General features: G+C 43.9%; 1 protein-coding gene across 2 annotated transcripts in view; it reads left to right on the top strand.

The window, feature by feature from the left end:
- LOC108250659 (PH and SEC7 domain-containing protein 1-like) overlaps nt 1–15,822 on the top strand; it is a 40,788-nt gene that overhangs the window by 20,663 nt on the left and 4,303 nt on the right. For both annotated transcript variants that reach the window (XM_037980913.1, XM_037980914.1), the window contains 5 exons: nt 5,593–5,636; nt 11,207–11,400; nt 12,783–12,853; nt 12,923–13,080; nt 15,147–15,291. In XM_037980913.1, coding sequence (XP_037836841.1) covers nt 5,593–5,636; nt 11,207–11,400; nt 12,783–12,853; nt 12,923–13,080; nt 15,147–15,291 — 612 coding nt within the window. The remainder of the gene's footprint in view (nt 1–5,592; nt 5,637–11,206; nt 11,401–12,782; nt 12,854–12,922; nt 13,081–15,146; nt 15,292–15,822) is intronic.

Here is a 15,822-nt window from a genome sequence, read left to right as displayed (position 1 = left end):
CCTCCTCCTCCTCCTCCTCAGCAGCAGCAGCAGCGACGGCAGGGAGTAGAGAGGAATTGGATTAAAAAAAAACAACAACAAAAGGAGGAATCAACAAACAAAGACGAGGCAGGGATGAGAGACATCGGAGCGTTTTTTCCCTCAAACACCCCCGCTGACTGTGGGACGAGATAAACCGGAGCGGAGAGAGAGAGAGAGTGTGTGTGTGTGTGTGTGTGTGTGTGAGGAAGAAAGAAAGACGAAGGGGATAAAAAGATGTCAGCGGATCTCTACTCGCGGACAGAGAGCCGGAGGAAGAAGTGAAGCAGAGAATCTGACAATCAACTCTGTGAAACTGCAGGGATCCATTTTTCTTTTTCTCCTGAACATTCCCGTTTATTTCCGTGGGATTGTGACGAAACCGCGGCGACTCTTTGGAGTCCCTGCTCCGAAGTCCGAGGGTGTCCATCCATGCCTCCCACCCCCTCGTCTCCCTTTTCCTGTTCTTACATTTATATAAGCATAAAAGAGCTTTGTTGCACAACCTCGTGTGTCTTTTCTCTCTCCATTTCCACATTTCACACCCATCTGTTTCATGCTGGCTGTCCGTTCACACCTCTGCCATCTGCGAGCGTGTTCTTCAGCGGATTTATCCAGCAGCCTGGTTTTTCTTCAGCGGAGGAGAGAATAAAAAGTTGCCGGCCCACCCGGAGGATGTATAATACATGTGTGTGATCAATAATTCAGCATCAGGTGTGCTGCCTGCTGAGCGATGACACTGTCGTGGTTTGATCTCTGCTGATCGCTCAGACAGCCGGAGCCCCTCCACCCTCAGCCGTCTTCTTCCACCCTTCGAACTCGTAAAGACTCAACCATCGGCGATCTTTGGGCTCAGCTGTGTAGTCACTGCTCTCCGAACATGATCGGCGTCAACAGCCTGCACTCGGCGGGGCGCCTCCGCTCGCGCTCCCTCTGCACTGTACGCTACGGGCGGGACTTCCGGATGATGGACCCGTTCCGCTATCCCAGAACCCCGCGCTCACGCTCGCTCAAACCACTCGTGTTTCCGGACCTGCTGGGCAAAGCTCAGGACGGGCAGAACCACCCGCAGGCCAGAAAGAGGAGGAAGGTACAGAAAAGTGTCCTCATTTTAAAATCATGTCGTTTAACTGATTATTATGGGATGTAATTAAAAGGTCCTTGAGGGAATGCATATCACCCGCCACCTTTCATGCCAGGGGTTGTTGATAAACGCAGTTTTAACCGTTAGGATCGAACCATGAAAGTTGGAGTTCGTGTTGAGGACGACTCTCAGCTACTACCACACCAACGTTCAGCTCAAGATCTGTAAAACTAAGACCAACTAGCTGTGGCAGCCATCTTGAATTGGTTTGACTCCAGAAGCTAATCAGTTGTAGATGTTTAATCAGTGTTTACTTTCTGAACGTTTTGCCAAAATCAGCGGTTTGTGAGATATTTTGCTAACAGGCAAACCGTGTTCTCAAACCATGTGATGGGGATGACTCTCAGCTACTTCCACACCAAATTGTAGCCCTGTACCTGTGTGATCGGCTGAGTTGGAGCCATTTTTGTGTCGTGGCGGCCATCTTGAATCGTACAGTTGAACGCTTGTAGATGTCCATCCGGGGATTACTTCCTGAAAGTTTGGATAAAAACTTGCTGAGGGTTCAGACGAACGAACGCAGCCAGGAGCAAAAACCTGACCGCTCGTTAACTCGTTTGTTGTCTTCATCACATCTTTAACTCATCGTCAGGGAAACCTGCTAATGGCCGCCGTCGCCTCTCTGCTCGAGAGGGATTAAAGGGATAGCTCAGGTTTTTTTGAAGTGGGGTTCTGTTAAAGGCTCTCATTGCAAAGTATGAACTCAAACATAAAATAAGGTTATCAAATGATTCGGTTTGAGTTCAGCAGTCCAGATATATTCTGAAATGCAGGTCTGCACTCAATGTAAACAAAATACTTTCATCTACATACTTTACTTCATGTATCTGAGCGTGAATTTAATACATCAGGTTTGACTTCGGCTGTTTCCGTAGGTAAACAAACACACCCGGTAGGTGTTTTTCCTCACCAATCCTTAATTTAAGGACACGTTTCGTATCAACAGGAGAAAAAAAAAAATCGTGCCTATTTTGTTTCTGAATTTATGGTTAACCGTCGTTTGTGAATTTGTTTTGCGACCGTTCTTCATGACAGCGTGCTTTAATGTCTTACCTGTTGTAGATGAGTCCGTTTGGAGAAAACAGAGTTTGGTTCTGATCCGATTAGGAAGCTAACGGCTCGTCAGAGTGAGGCCAAGACAAAAAACGGATCGCTGCCGTCTCAGAAACGTTACCCTGGTTTATGTGAACGCTGCTATAGAAACCTTTATGCATGCTGTCTCTTTTGCAAACATAAAAACATTCCTGCAGGAACTGCCCCCGGACGTGCTACAGCTAGCTGCTGCTGCAATTGGTGCCTGCAAACAACCTCAGAGCTCTGGTTAAATTAAGGACCCAACCACGTTGCGATATGTTGGGGATGACTCTCAGCTACTACCGCACCAAATTTCAGCTCAATATCTGTGAATTATTGTAAGATTGCTTTGCTGTGGCGGCCATCTTGATTCAATAATTCAATAATATCCGTTCAGACAAACAAACTGGTGGCGACAAAACGTTTTAAGGTTTTAAGGTTTTAAGGTGGCAGCGATCCACTTTGGTCTTATCCTGCCAGACTAGCCGTTAGCTCATCTTTTCTCACAGCTACAAAAGAAAAAAGAAAGGACTTGAAACTTGGATTTTCTGATCCTTGTGTTCAGTCTCTGTCCTGCTGAAAATACCCAGAGATTAGTCCGAGCCGAGCTGCTAACCTTCTACAAGAAGGTGAATAATCAGACCGGACTAACAGCTGGAGGAGCTGACTGTTATCTGAATCTAATCCTGGAGACTAAAACAGGATTCAGGCTTTTATTTTAAAAAATGCAAAAAAGCCAAAATGAATCAGATGCTGCTCTTGAACCACCTGGAGTTCATGCAAATCCTCGGTGTCTTTGTAAAGGTAACAATTTAAATCTTTTTGGCAGTTCAGTCCAGTTTATTGTTCTGGTAACTAGGATTAGAGCTCATGTATCGACCTGATTGGTCAAACGAGGTGTCAATCAACACGTTACCGTAGAAACCCTGCAGCTTTAAAGTGAAAAAGACAGTAAATACAGAACGCGGGCGACGTTTTAAAGTGAGGGAATCGACTGAACAGGATGTTTTTGGTGAAGAAGGACCAGTCAGTGTCTCCATAACAGCTGAAATACTCCAACTAAACCATGAAACTCTGCTTGAAGAGGACTTTTACTTACTTTTTTCTCAGGTTTCAACAGTCAGCTATGGCCGATTCATATTGTAGCGGCTAAAATCTTCTATTTCAGGCTCCTTACTGGTTGCTGTTGTTCTTGTGGGCTTTGGTTATGCTTGCGCTCAACCAAAATTCACTACGCAGATCTTCATTTGGCTTATAAGTCATTTATGTCCATTTGTGTTGCCATTTCCATTCAGAACCTAATAAAGGTAAACGGCTCCCACACAGTTAAACTACATCCCCCACATTGGTGAAAAACAGGAAGTCATCCTGCTTCTGATTGGGTCAAGGAATCCGGTAATGGTATCTGTTGTTGGATTCGTGGAGCACCATGTTCGGGTTCTTATCCTCTTGGCAACGCTCCCGCCTTCTTCTTAGGTGTCTAAGTATTATGGTCTGTCAGGTAAATTATCATTTAACGTCACAGCCAATCAGTGATCTCCAGCATTAAACAGAAAAACCTTCAGTCCATCAGACTGGACCTTCTCCCCACGTCGAGCTGCTATGAAAGATTCAAACTTTAAAACTCCCCCTCAGAGTTTTTAATTCTTTTGCTTTAGTTTTTCTGAGATGTACATAATAAACTTCCTTTAGGGTGCTTACAGAAACAAATCGCCATCAATATTTGATGTCGACAGAAGCAGTTTGTTCTCTCCTTTTGAAAGCTCATCGGTATTTCGGGCTCATTCGGATTTTAAAATTTATGAGAGCATCCAGTCTGAGGTTTTACAGTAAAGAGGATGAAACAGAGCTAAGTCTGTAATGATCTCTGCTGGATGAGCATTAATATTCATGATGCTCAGGATGAGGTTCTGATTAGGTCGGGTTTCAAAGAAAAGAAAGGCTGGAGGTGAACATGATTATGAATCCAGTTTTATTTGATTAAAAGTCACAGCCGCGGCAGCAGCTTTTACCGTGAAAACTGTGAGTAATGAGCGTGAACGGTCCGTTGGTCTTCGGGGGATTTAAAGGTGAAGGAGGCGGTGATGAAATGCCCGTAAGGGTCCTCTTCATCACTTCAGCTGTCACATCCGCCCATCAGCTGGCTCCATCCTGACGGCTTCCTGCTGTCCTCCGTCCCCCTCGGTCCTCTGCAGCAGATCTCTTATATTACCGTACATTCAGCTGCGGACCCAGAGACCGTTACAGACCGTCTCCCTCGTTAAAACTCAGCTGCGTTTTAATGGGATCAAATAATTTAGAATGAGAGGCGAGAAAACCGACTGGAAGAATCCCATTTTCTGCAAAAATACAACGTGAACACTGAGTTGTTAGAGCTAAAAGCAGCAGAACACGAGCTGAAAGCTAAAATGAACCAATCAAGCTTTATTTATGAGCCACTTTACAGCCCAGAAGCAAAATGCTAATGGCTAACAGTAGCAAAACAACAGCTAAAAGTAACAAAACAGTAGCTGAAAGCTTAATGTAGCAAAAGGTTATCTAACAGCAAAAATAGCAAAAGGCTAGCTAAAAGCAACAAAAGGGTTAGCAAGCTGCTAAAAGTTGCAGAATGGGAGCTAAAAGCTAAATGTAGCGAAAGGCTAGCAGCATAAGAAGATGAAAACAGAGATCTCAGTGTGTTTATGTGTTAAATATAAAAAAATTTAATGAAACATAAATGGCTAAAATAGTTAAACTGCAAAAAGACATAATGAAAAAAATAACAAACAGGAAAACAATCCTGTGAATGCTGACTCAGCATTAATACATTAAATCCAAATTAAAAAACTGTAGAAAATTAGGTGAGACTTAAAACCTTGTGAGCAGACTCTGGTTCCAGAAATCCAAAATGGCCGCTCCTGTAAACCAGGTCTCGCTGGCTTCAGTTCCAGACAGGAACTCGAAGTCCAGGAATCGTGGATTTAACTGTATTTATTAAAGCGAAGCAGAATAAAAAACTCTGGGGTGAAATCTGTCATCCTGCAGCTTTCCGATGGGATTCAGGTTCCCGGTGATTGTCTGACGGATCAGCTCGTCTCAGGACCGACAGGCCATGTGCTCGCTGTAAAATGGCTTTGTTACTGACAGCATCCGGCTGATTGGATGATTGATGGATGGCGTGGCGGCGCGAACGATCTCCGCCTGATGCAAAGGGCAGCTCGAGTCGCCAGAAAACGGATTACATTTTTCTGCGCGCAGTTAATCGAATGAAGCCAGCTTGTTCAGAGCGCATCAGAATCAGAAAATCACAATAAATCTGTCAACAAGTGTTGTGGGATTCCTGATCTAATCTGTGCTTTCCTTCTTCCCCTCTGCAGGCGCTCTACAACTCAATCAAGAACCAGAAGCTGCAGTGGACTCTGTAAGTCATCTGAAGCGTTATATTCGTCTGTTGTGGTTCAGATTTTGTGTCACACTCAGAGGGAACAATGAGGGGATTGAATCACTTGTTTGCTTGCTAATAATGATGTGTTTGTTGTCTGGCGTTTGAAGGAAACATTAGTGTGTCAAGGGTTGCTATTCTGGATCGCAGCTTCAGAGCACCTCGGAGATGCCAATTAAGTCACTAGCTTTCCGAGCTTTGTTGCCATAGAGACGGCACCATGGTTACGACTCCATAGCTACCGCATTGCTCTTTCCTCTCCGCGTTCCCTCGGCTGCAAACACGCACGGAGCAACAGATACACACGATTAACACACCCGTGTGTTTGTTTGTGAGAATGCTGGTTTCCAAAAGGCAGAGCTGAGGGAGCGAGAGCAACCCCGCTTCAAACGGCTCCTCACCTGCATCCTGTGCAAAGGTGCGACCGCAGCCACCCACCGGCTTTCCAAAAATAGCTTCGGCAGCAGCGGCGCTCCCAAAGCTGCCGAATAAAAGTGGTCAGAGGAGCAGATCGAGTTCAAACATCTCCGCTGACACACAGGCAGCTGTTTAAACACTGCGACTGATCAGAAATGATGTCAGTTTTACAAAAAAAGGAGAATCCGCAGCTCAGATTTTATTCACAGCTCAACACACTAAACGTATCAAATGTTGAAACTAATAAAATGCACAATTATTAGGGAAAACAACAGCTGGGTTTGAATTTTATGGCAGCAAATCCTCTAAGAAAAATTGGGCCAAAAGGCTGTAAAAGTAACGGGCACGAATAAGAAACAGCTGGAGGAACATTTTGCAACTAATCGGGTTAATTGGCAACATATCAGTAAGAGGACTGAGGATAAAAAGAACATTTTAGAGGCTGAATCTGTCAGAAGTAAAGATGGGCAGAGGTTCTCCAGGCTGTCAAACTCGCCAGAAATAATAGAGTTGTTTTACTCCTAAATGAATGCAGCTTGTTATCAAAGCCTGCCTCTCTGATGGTATGTGGGTGCATTAGTGCCCCTGGAAAGGCTCCATTAGCAGGAAGCTCTCACATATTTCTGCAAGACGGTTCAGACAGCATCCATTGAACATCCAGAATCCTCTCCAGAGCAGAAACCCTCCAGGACTGATGGTAGAGGAAGAGGAGAAGCTGCACAGAGGCAAACATCAAACAACTTTAAAGAGACGAGCTGCTGCCGTCAGATTCAAAATAACCTGATTTGTTTCCTTAAAGTACTCCAGTTTCTATGAAAATATGGGTTAAAAAGATTTGCAAACCATTGCATTCTGTTTTTATTTAGATTTGTTTGAATCGTGGTTGTAAATACTCGTGTCTGCACGTATTTCATCACCCAGAAACTCTTATTTTTAACTTACTGACTGACTCTCGGTGACGGATTAAACTTCACAATAGCTGCTTTTTCTTGTGCTCATTGATTTCTGTTTGTGATCACAGTCCAGTTCAGTTCTTTTCCATTTATAGGTCGTCTCAGAGCTGGTTTACTTCCAGCTCGAGGCTTAAAAAGCGAGACTTGTGATGGAGGTGTGATGCTGAAACAATCTGCTCTGATAAGACGAACACAAGCCGTACGTGAAGCCGTACGTCGTGCTACAGGTGGAGGCTTTCTGCAGATGTGTGTCTCTGCTCTGAACACGCCCACGCGCAGCCGCTGTCAGCGCCGTACCCACATGTTTGTCAGACGTCCAGGAGGGGGCGGAGGCCAGAGGGAGGGGCAGGTCCAGCTGCAGGGGTGCACGGCAAACATGGGATTAAAAATGGCAGAGAAAGGAAAGTCTTTGAGGCTGGGGGCGTTCTCTAATTAACGGCCGAGCATTCTTTGAAGGAATGCATATCGCCCGCCACCTTTCAGCCCATTTAGTCAGACCCTCCAGGATTTTGCGATGTTGCAACTATTAACGCAAAATCAAGCAAACGCTGTGAAATCGCAACTTTTTGCAACTTTGCCCAAAACACCGCAACTTTCCCGCAACTTTAACCCAATATTTATTGTTTCTAATGGGATTCGCCACCGTTTCTGCGGTCTAGTCTCTTCTTTGTGGGTTTGTGTAGTGTGGAATACAAAATAATCCCAAATAACTCAGGAAGAAGACACGTGACGTCACTTCCTGTTAACATCAGAATGCCGGGAGCGTGCAGGAGCAGCGACCGAAGCCAAAATGTGCGCTAATGCTTCACATTTGCCCACAAAGATTTCAGCAAACCAGTTTCCTCCCCAGCTGCAGCTGTTTTGCACGTCCTGCAGTGTAATCATGGAACATAAACGCATCGACAAACACTTTGTGTCTGCAAAACATGTGAGGAGAGCTGCAGACCAGGGACAATCCAGAAATGCTCATGAATGTCAGTTTAGAAGCTATCAAAGTTCTCAAATAAAGCACCTTTTGAGAATGTCAATGTTTGTTGGGAATTATCTTACAAAACTAGGAAGTATTTTTGGTTTATAGATTAAAAGTTATGGTTTTTTATTGATTTTAGTAAAAAAAAAATTGCAACTTTTAGGAAAATGCCCGTGAAATCCTGGAGGGACTGATTTAACCTGAGATCGTCTTACCTCACTGTGTATGATCTGTCAGCACTCAGAGCGTCTTCAGGATGACTCTCAGCTACTACCACAGCTGTGGCATCCATCTTTAATCAGGTTTACTCCAAAAGAGTGATCAGCTCTTTCTGAGAGTTTCATCCAAACCTGTCTGCTGGTTCTTGAGATATTTTGCTAACAGACAGACAGAGTTGACATCAAACGTTAAAGTTTATAAAAACAGATCTCAGATCAGTCAGTGTTCGGAGCACGTGTTGGGGATGACTCTCAGCTACTCCCAGGCAAACTTTCAGCTCATTATCAGTGAAGTTGACAGAGCTGTTAGCTAATATCAGTTAGCGTGCTAATATGAATTTTTGAGGCCTGATTCAGATGTTGCATTCGGACAGAGCTAAATACAGGTCTAACAGCCTCAGTGCACGATGAAAACCACCGTCGGACCACCGAGACGGTCTGGGCCTCCTTTTAACCGCAGGCGTTTGGTTGTCTGAACACAATCCGTCCAGAGCCACGATGTTGGACCTCAGACTGAACTGAGAGTTATCGCCTGGACGATTCTGCTCAGCTGCTGTCTGATTTAAAGGTAATTAAACAGACATTAGCCTCTGCTTTTCCCCTTTCAGCACAGGCGAGAAATATGTTTACTAAACGTAAAAATATTACGTTTGGGTTTGTTGCAAGATTTATTCATGTTCATTGTATGTAAATCTAACATCTAAAAATTAACTTTAATGTAAAAAATGGCACAAAATATAAAGAAATTTGTCAATTGGTCAATTATTTCTTTGCTAAAACGACGCTTCCTGGTCATAAATCTTACTTATTATTATTATTATTATTATTTTATTTATTATAATAATTGTTATTATTACTATTATCATAAATATAGATATTTGAATCTTACTTTATTTAATATTATATATATATATATTATTTTTTTTGGGGGGGGAGGGTTGGAAAGGGATATTGATGTTTTTTCTTTGTGTATGTGAGTATGTGTGTGTATGTGTTATTGTTTTACAAATTTAAAAACTCTTAAATAAAGTATTGCAAAAAATAAATCTTACTCCGACTTGCAGCCGATGCTGGTTGACGATCAGGACGCCGTCCCTCAGTGGTGTGTGTCCCTCTCTGTAGCTGCGTATGGTTCTTCCACACGCCACCGAGGCCTTGGATTGTCAAACAAAGAAACTGATAAATTGTCTTGTTTCCTCAGATGTCAATCATCCAGTCCAATAAATGACACCGAACCAGAATTTGACGATTTTTTCACAAATGTGGCTCCGTTTAAGATGAAATAAACAGACTTTCTAACAGTATAAGACTAAATATGTTAAATTTATGTTAAATTTTAAATGTTTAAATGTGTCGTTTGAGGCGAGTCGGTCCTCCGAATGAAGAAATGTTCTGTCTTCTTTCACTTCGCTGTGTTTTGAGAGCTTCTGCCATTTGGTCCACTGACTCAGCGTCGCAGGTGAAATGCAGCCAATCTGTTTCCACTGACAACCCGTGCAACGCACATTACCCAGCATGCACCTCTCTCAGCTTGTTTTCACCCAGCCTGATTTCCTTTTCTTCTGCCTTTAGCAGGTTTTTTTATTTACGTCGGTTCACTTCATTTATCTCCACGTTTCCTTTTCTTTCCTGTCTTTGTTGATCACTTGTTAAACTGGCCTCGCGACCTGTCCAGGTGTGGCCCCGCCTCTCGATCGGGGCGCCGGAGTGGAGAACGGATAGACGGACTTTTTAAAATGTTTTTCTTTTCTTTGCTTCCTCGTCCGTCCCCTCGCACCGCTGACGTTGTGCCATCCGAGGAGGAGAGGCCGTGTTGTTCTCCTCTTTGTGTCTGCGTGGAGACGGACGGATGGAGGAAAGGCCGGCAGTTACCAGGCAACAGGCTGCGTGCCTATTGGCTGCGCCGCCGCCTCTCCTCTCCGCCAGGCCTACACGGGGTTAACTGCTGTTATGTTCTCGTTGGTTACTCATCGTGTGTTCTCAGGAGGGGCGCCCGGCCATTTTCTATTTTCAGGTTGAACTTTTGCTTGGGTGCCACCTGGTGAGGTAACGAGTGGAGTTTCTGTTTCCTCGTCCAGGAGATGCGCTCGCCATGAGACAAATCCTTCTTAAAAACAAAAACAGTGGATTATAAGAGATCGTTTATAAAAGAACGGGATTATCATTGCTGTGTTTTATCTTGTTTTTTTAAAGATGCACAGTTTGGCCTTCGTACAGTGAAACTTTTTTTTATTTTGACAAAGTATTTGGTTTAAAACACAAAAAAAGATGCAAAAGTTGAATAAATCAGCAAAAAAATAAAAGAAGAAAGCGCTCTCAAACTGAAACCGGGAAATTATTTGTCATAAACAGACATTTATTCGCAATAAAGACATCAAAACTTAATTTAAAATAAAATATTTGTTTAAATATGTGTATATATTTCCTCCTGATTCTGTTGTTTCCGCACCTTAATCTGATTTCTTTACATTCAGAATAATGAAATTAAATACTCTTTTTAGACTTAACTTGTTGAAAGATATAATATATTAGTAATTTTGCGAGCCAGTGATTTATATCGGTGATCAACTGGTGGTTTGTGGGCCTTTACGTTCTGGTTTCTCTGCTTAAATAAGAGATTAAATAACTTTAATATTTGTTCTTTTTGGGCTCAGCAGGTGAGAGGGTGCACATCACAGCACTTCCTGTTTCACTCATGAGGCTTTTATTTTGACAAACCGCAGCAAAACCCTTTTTCTTTTTATGTTTTAATTCAGATCCTGTTTTCCACCTCAGAGCTGGAACAGGATAGATGGTGTCACCTTTTTTTGTCCTCGTTTTTTGTTTTTTTGTTTCTGTAAACGCGGGCCAGCAGCGGGCGGTGAAATCGCTCAGAGCAAACGGGCAGGATGAGCGATGATGCGCTTCTCCGTGTTGCAAATGAGGCATGACACTTAAGTGTTCGTCACCATGGGAATTTGTGTTTTTTTTATCTTTCCTTTGTCTCCATAGTGACGAGGAAGAGCTGCGGAAGTCGTTTTCGGAGCTCGGGGACAGCCTGTGCGACTCGGATACGTCCAGATCGATGAAGAGGGAGGCCAGCAGCGGGAAGCTGGTCTCGGAGGAGACGAAGCCCACGGGGGCGCTGCTCTACAAGAACGGATTCCTGGTCCGCAAAGTCCACGCCGACTCCGACGGAAAGAGAAGTACGGCTCTCAAAAGAATGAAAATGCACAAGAAAGATCCAGTGTTTTAACTTTTTTATAAGGAATTACTGAACGAGAGAATTCAGACGAGTAAAACCTCTGTTCACTGACCCTGAAGCAGGATTTCAAAGATACAACTTTTATTATCTCTCAAGGAGAAAACTGGTCTCGTAGTGTAGTGGTTCCCACATTCACCTGACACCTGAACTGTCGGTCCTGTTACCCCAGGGGGAGGGAGAAGGATGGCGCTACTATTTATTCTAATAAGGCAGAGAGTTAGTCCAAAGTGTTCAGAAACGGCATTTTCTCCCTTCTGAGGAATATCACCACACTGCCCCGTGTTTCTCTCCGTTCCCTGGATGTCGCAGGAAAGACGGACACACAAAACAAGTCCAGACCAGAGGAGTAATTACAAATCATACATTTATTCAAACATTGCATTCAGCTGAATGGAGACATACTCGCTCTGCAAAACCCCGAGTTACATCTGAGGTGATTCTCCTTTCACCTCCGCGCCCGAGACCAGGGTTTTCTGCACACAAACAGCTGCAGCAGCTTGTTTTTACGTCTGTCATGAAGTCCTGGAGTCTTCGGCCTCCCACCCCTCAGACACAACTGTTCTTTGTGATTATTTTATCATAAGCTAAGCGTAATAGAGCTGGGACTTCTGTAGACAACATCTAAAGCAGGGGTCTCCAACCCTGCTCCTCAGGGCCACCATCCTGCAGGTTTTACCTGTTCCTCTGCTCCAACACACCTGATCTGAATCAATGGGTGATTAACAGGCTTCTGCAGAACATGAAGAGGTGATTTAACCTCTGAATCAGGCGTGTTGGAGTAAAGAAAGAAGGAAAACCTGCAGGATAGAAGCCCTGAGGACCAGGATTGCAGACCCCTGATCTAAAGGATGAAGCAGAAGAAAAAGAAGCCCCGAACGAATTTATAGATCTTAGGCTCCGCCCATTCCCTCATGTGATGTCAGCTGGAGATGGCTTTAACTGATTAAAGCAAGTGTTTCACTGGGTGTAGTGTAATTTAATCTGTGAGCGTTTTCACGATATGACGAGGGTTTGATCCGGCCGATAAAGGCGACTGGTTTCCCTCTATTTCTCTTCACCTCAGGACTGTTAGGCCTTACATTTACAGTAAACACAGGGGTGCATATTGCTCGCCACCTAAAGTCTTAAACAAAGATCGTTATTTTATGGAGAAAAATGTCACAGTTCAGTCAGTTTGGGTCAAATCTTGAATTTAACACAATCTCTTGCAGAATTATGATCTCTCTCTCAGCAGGAGAACTCTCAGCTACTACCAGTTTGTAGGGTTGGTTGTTTTACTTTATTAATTTTAATGTTTTTTATCATGTTTTCTTCTCCTCGCAGCGCCAAGAGGAAGGAGAGGGTGGAAGACTTTCTACGCCATCCTGAAAGGGCTCATTCTTTACCTGCAGAAAGTAAGATTCTTTCCTCCAGTTTTCTGTCTCTGCAGCAGGAAACCTGTTCAGGTAATAATTCTTCCTCAGGGCGAGTACCGGCCCGACAAGCAGCTCTCCGACGAAGACCTGAAGAACGCCGTTTCCATCCATCACTCTCTGGCGATGAAGGCTTCGGATTACAGCAAGAGACCCAACGTCTTCTACCTGCGGACCGCTGACTGGAGGGTGTACCTCTTCCAGGCGCCGTGAGTCTTCTCGTTTTAACGGCAGCTCAGACGCTGATCCGCTTCTTTAACTTATAGAAAAATTATTCTGCTTTTGAGGGTTTTTCTCATTATTGGGACGATTCTTTGAGTGAAATGAGGCGTGGAAGGTCAGAAGCTGCGTTTTCTTGTAAAATCTTCTGTTTATGTGTTTTTATTTGAACCACTTATGAGCAAAAATGGAAGAAAAGTTTGTTCTGGAGATGGAGCTGGACGGAGAACTGGACTGTCCTTGTTTTTAGTCTAAAGATCCTAAAGGAAGGAGTTTCTCCAGGAAAATTAAAACGTTGTTTTTATTCACACCTGTGAAACTACAACAAATGAATCTTTAGTTTTCTTAAAAACTGCAGCGGAGTGTCATGATGGGAGGAGGAGGAGGCGAACCCAGAGCGCAGACTCGTTTTCAAAAAGGAAAACTAATTTATTAAAATAAAAGAATCAAACAAAAATCCAAACCTGAGACACAAGACGAGAGGGACAAGCAGAGGACAGGACCAGGTTTTAGGGACAGGAGGTAATACAGGTGAGACAATTACAAAGCTAGGAGCAGGTGTGTGACAGGTAAACAGAGACTGAGGAGAAGTGAATGATGACTGAGACAGGAAAAAACACGAGGACAAGAAAAGAAACCTGAAAACTTGACATTTAGGTGCTATATTTTGATATTTTGCTAACAGCGAACACAGACAATGATACGATCGCTCACCTTTAATGTCAGATGATGCGTTCAGGTGTCCTGAAGGGTTTCCATCGTCAGAAACAGGCTCAATGAGACGGATTTTTATCGCTCTGATGGAACGAACAGCGAGAGACGAGCGGCTCGTCCTATCATCTGCTGACTTTCCAACAATGCATTTCCAGATGGTTGTGTGTAATAAACCATCTGCTGCGTCAGGTTGGAGCCAAGCATCCTTCATGTGATCCAGACTCCCTGATGATGATGATGAAGATGAAGGACCTGTCGGGGTCAGACGGTCTGTTGCAGGAAGCATTTCGGAGCCTCCATGAAGGTCCTGATCAGGCGCAGGAAACTTTAAGGCTCCAGTCTCTGAAAAGTGACGCCTCAAGTATCTTTAAAGCTCATTTAGGGGCTAAAAGGTTAAAGAAAGAAGCTTTAATATTTCTTTTATCAGCGTCTTTAGCTCAGGAATCCCTGGACCGTCGTTTATGGAAGAAAGGGAGATTATTCTGTGGCTCCATCATTTAAAGTAGTATTTAGACGTTATTACTGATAAAGATTCATGTGAATAAATGTGAGTTTTAAATAAATTAATATCACTTATATGGAAGTAATAGTTCATATCATATTTTACTTTTATTCTGAAAATATTAAACCAGCAATTGTTGAAGGAATGCATATCGCCCGCCGCTCGACATGTGTGAAACAGACTGAATTAAAGCCGGTTTTGTGTTTGATAAGTGCTGATTGGTTGTTGTTTTTTTTGTTTATTAGTGATGTTAAAATCTGAGCTTTCAGTGTTTTTATTATTTTTAATTTTCCAAAAAAACTTCACAAGTTCCTCCTAACACTGAGGTCGTCGAATTTTAAAACCAGGTTGAGGAAAATGCTTATTTCTTTTTTAATACTATTTAATTGGACCCTGAAACTCTAACCCCCGACATCCGAGAAACTTTAAACCAATTACTGAAGAGTTCATTAGTTTAAAAAAAAAATCCTTTTTCCAAACTTGTTTCAGTGGAAAACCTGAAGCCAGAAGACATTTAACCGAACGAACTGAAGCCGGTGATGCGTTCGCTGTCAGTAAACCCGGTGGAGGTGTGCCGAGCTGGATCCAGGAAGTGACACGTGATTGGCCACATGCTTCAGCCCCCAGGAGGCCAGGCGCTGTGCTCCAGTTGCAGCTCATATTTGTCCCAGATTCTGCGCACCTCTCTCTCTCCGTCTCCTTTCCTCCTCGTATCTCGTGGGGATTAAAGCGAGGCCGTTTGAAACAGACCCTGTCCTCTGATGTGATGCTACAAACCGGCCATGTGCTCGTTTGGGTAATGAGTGATTTTCGTGTCTGTGTTTGATTCGTCCTCGGCAGGAACGCCGAGCAGATGCAGTCCTGGATCACCCGCATCAACACGGTGGCGGCCATGTTCTCGTCTCCTCCGTTCCCAGCAGCCATCGGCTCCCAGAAGAAGTTCAGCCGGCCGCTGCTGCCGGGGTCGATGTCGAAGCAGTCCGAGGTACTGTTCTGGGACCGAGCCCGGGACCCCCTGCGTTGGGTCTTTGTTGATCCTTGCAGCACAGATGCACAAAAGGCTAAATTTGGCTCCCTGTGGGAACAAACATACAGGGAGTCCTGTTATAGTTTCTGCTTGGAGGACTGTGATCCGTTATATCACGTGAGCTCAGTCACATGAGAGTTACACACCTGACTGAATCAGCTCAGTTAGCCAAATACTCGAGGAATTATTTTAATTTAGCAAATCAAAACGCCACCGAACCGCCCCGAACCCTTCCTGCAAATAAAGGTCTGATCTTTTCTAAGCTTTTCAACCAGGAAACGGAACAAAGGAAGCTAGCATTTCTTTCAGGAATGCATGTCGCCCGCCACCCGCGAGCCGGAGTTTTAAATAAAGACCTGATGTGAGCTGTTAGTTTTACATCAAATGAGTCGTTTCCGTTTATGTGTTTGCTAAGCTTCATTAGCTGCGCCGGCCATCTTGAATCAGGTTCGTCCAACAGTTACTTTCAGTAAAATCCGTTCAGCGGTT

Source organism: Kryptolebias marmoratus, linkage group LG17 (genome assembly GCF_001649575.2).
Source record: "Kryptolebias marmoratus isolate JLee-2015 linkage group LG17, ASM164957v2, whole genome shotgun sequence".
Classification (NCBI taxonomy): Eukaryota; Metazoa; Chordata; class Actinopteri; order Cyprinodontiformes; family Rivulidae; genus Kryptolebias; species Kryptolebias marmoratus.
This window is presented reverse-complemented; position numbering and strand designations above follow the sequence as displayed.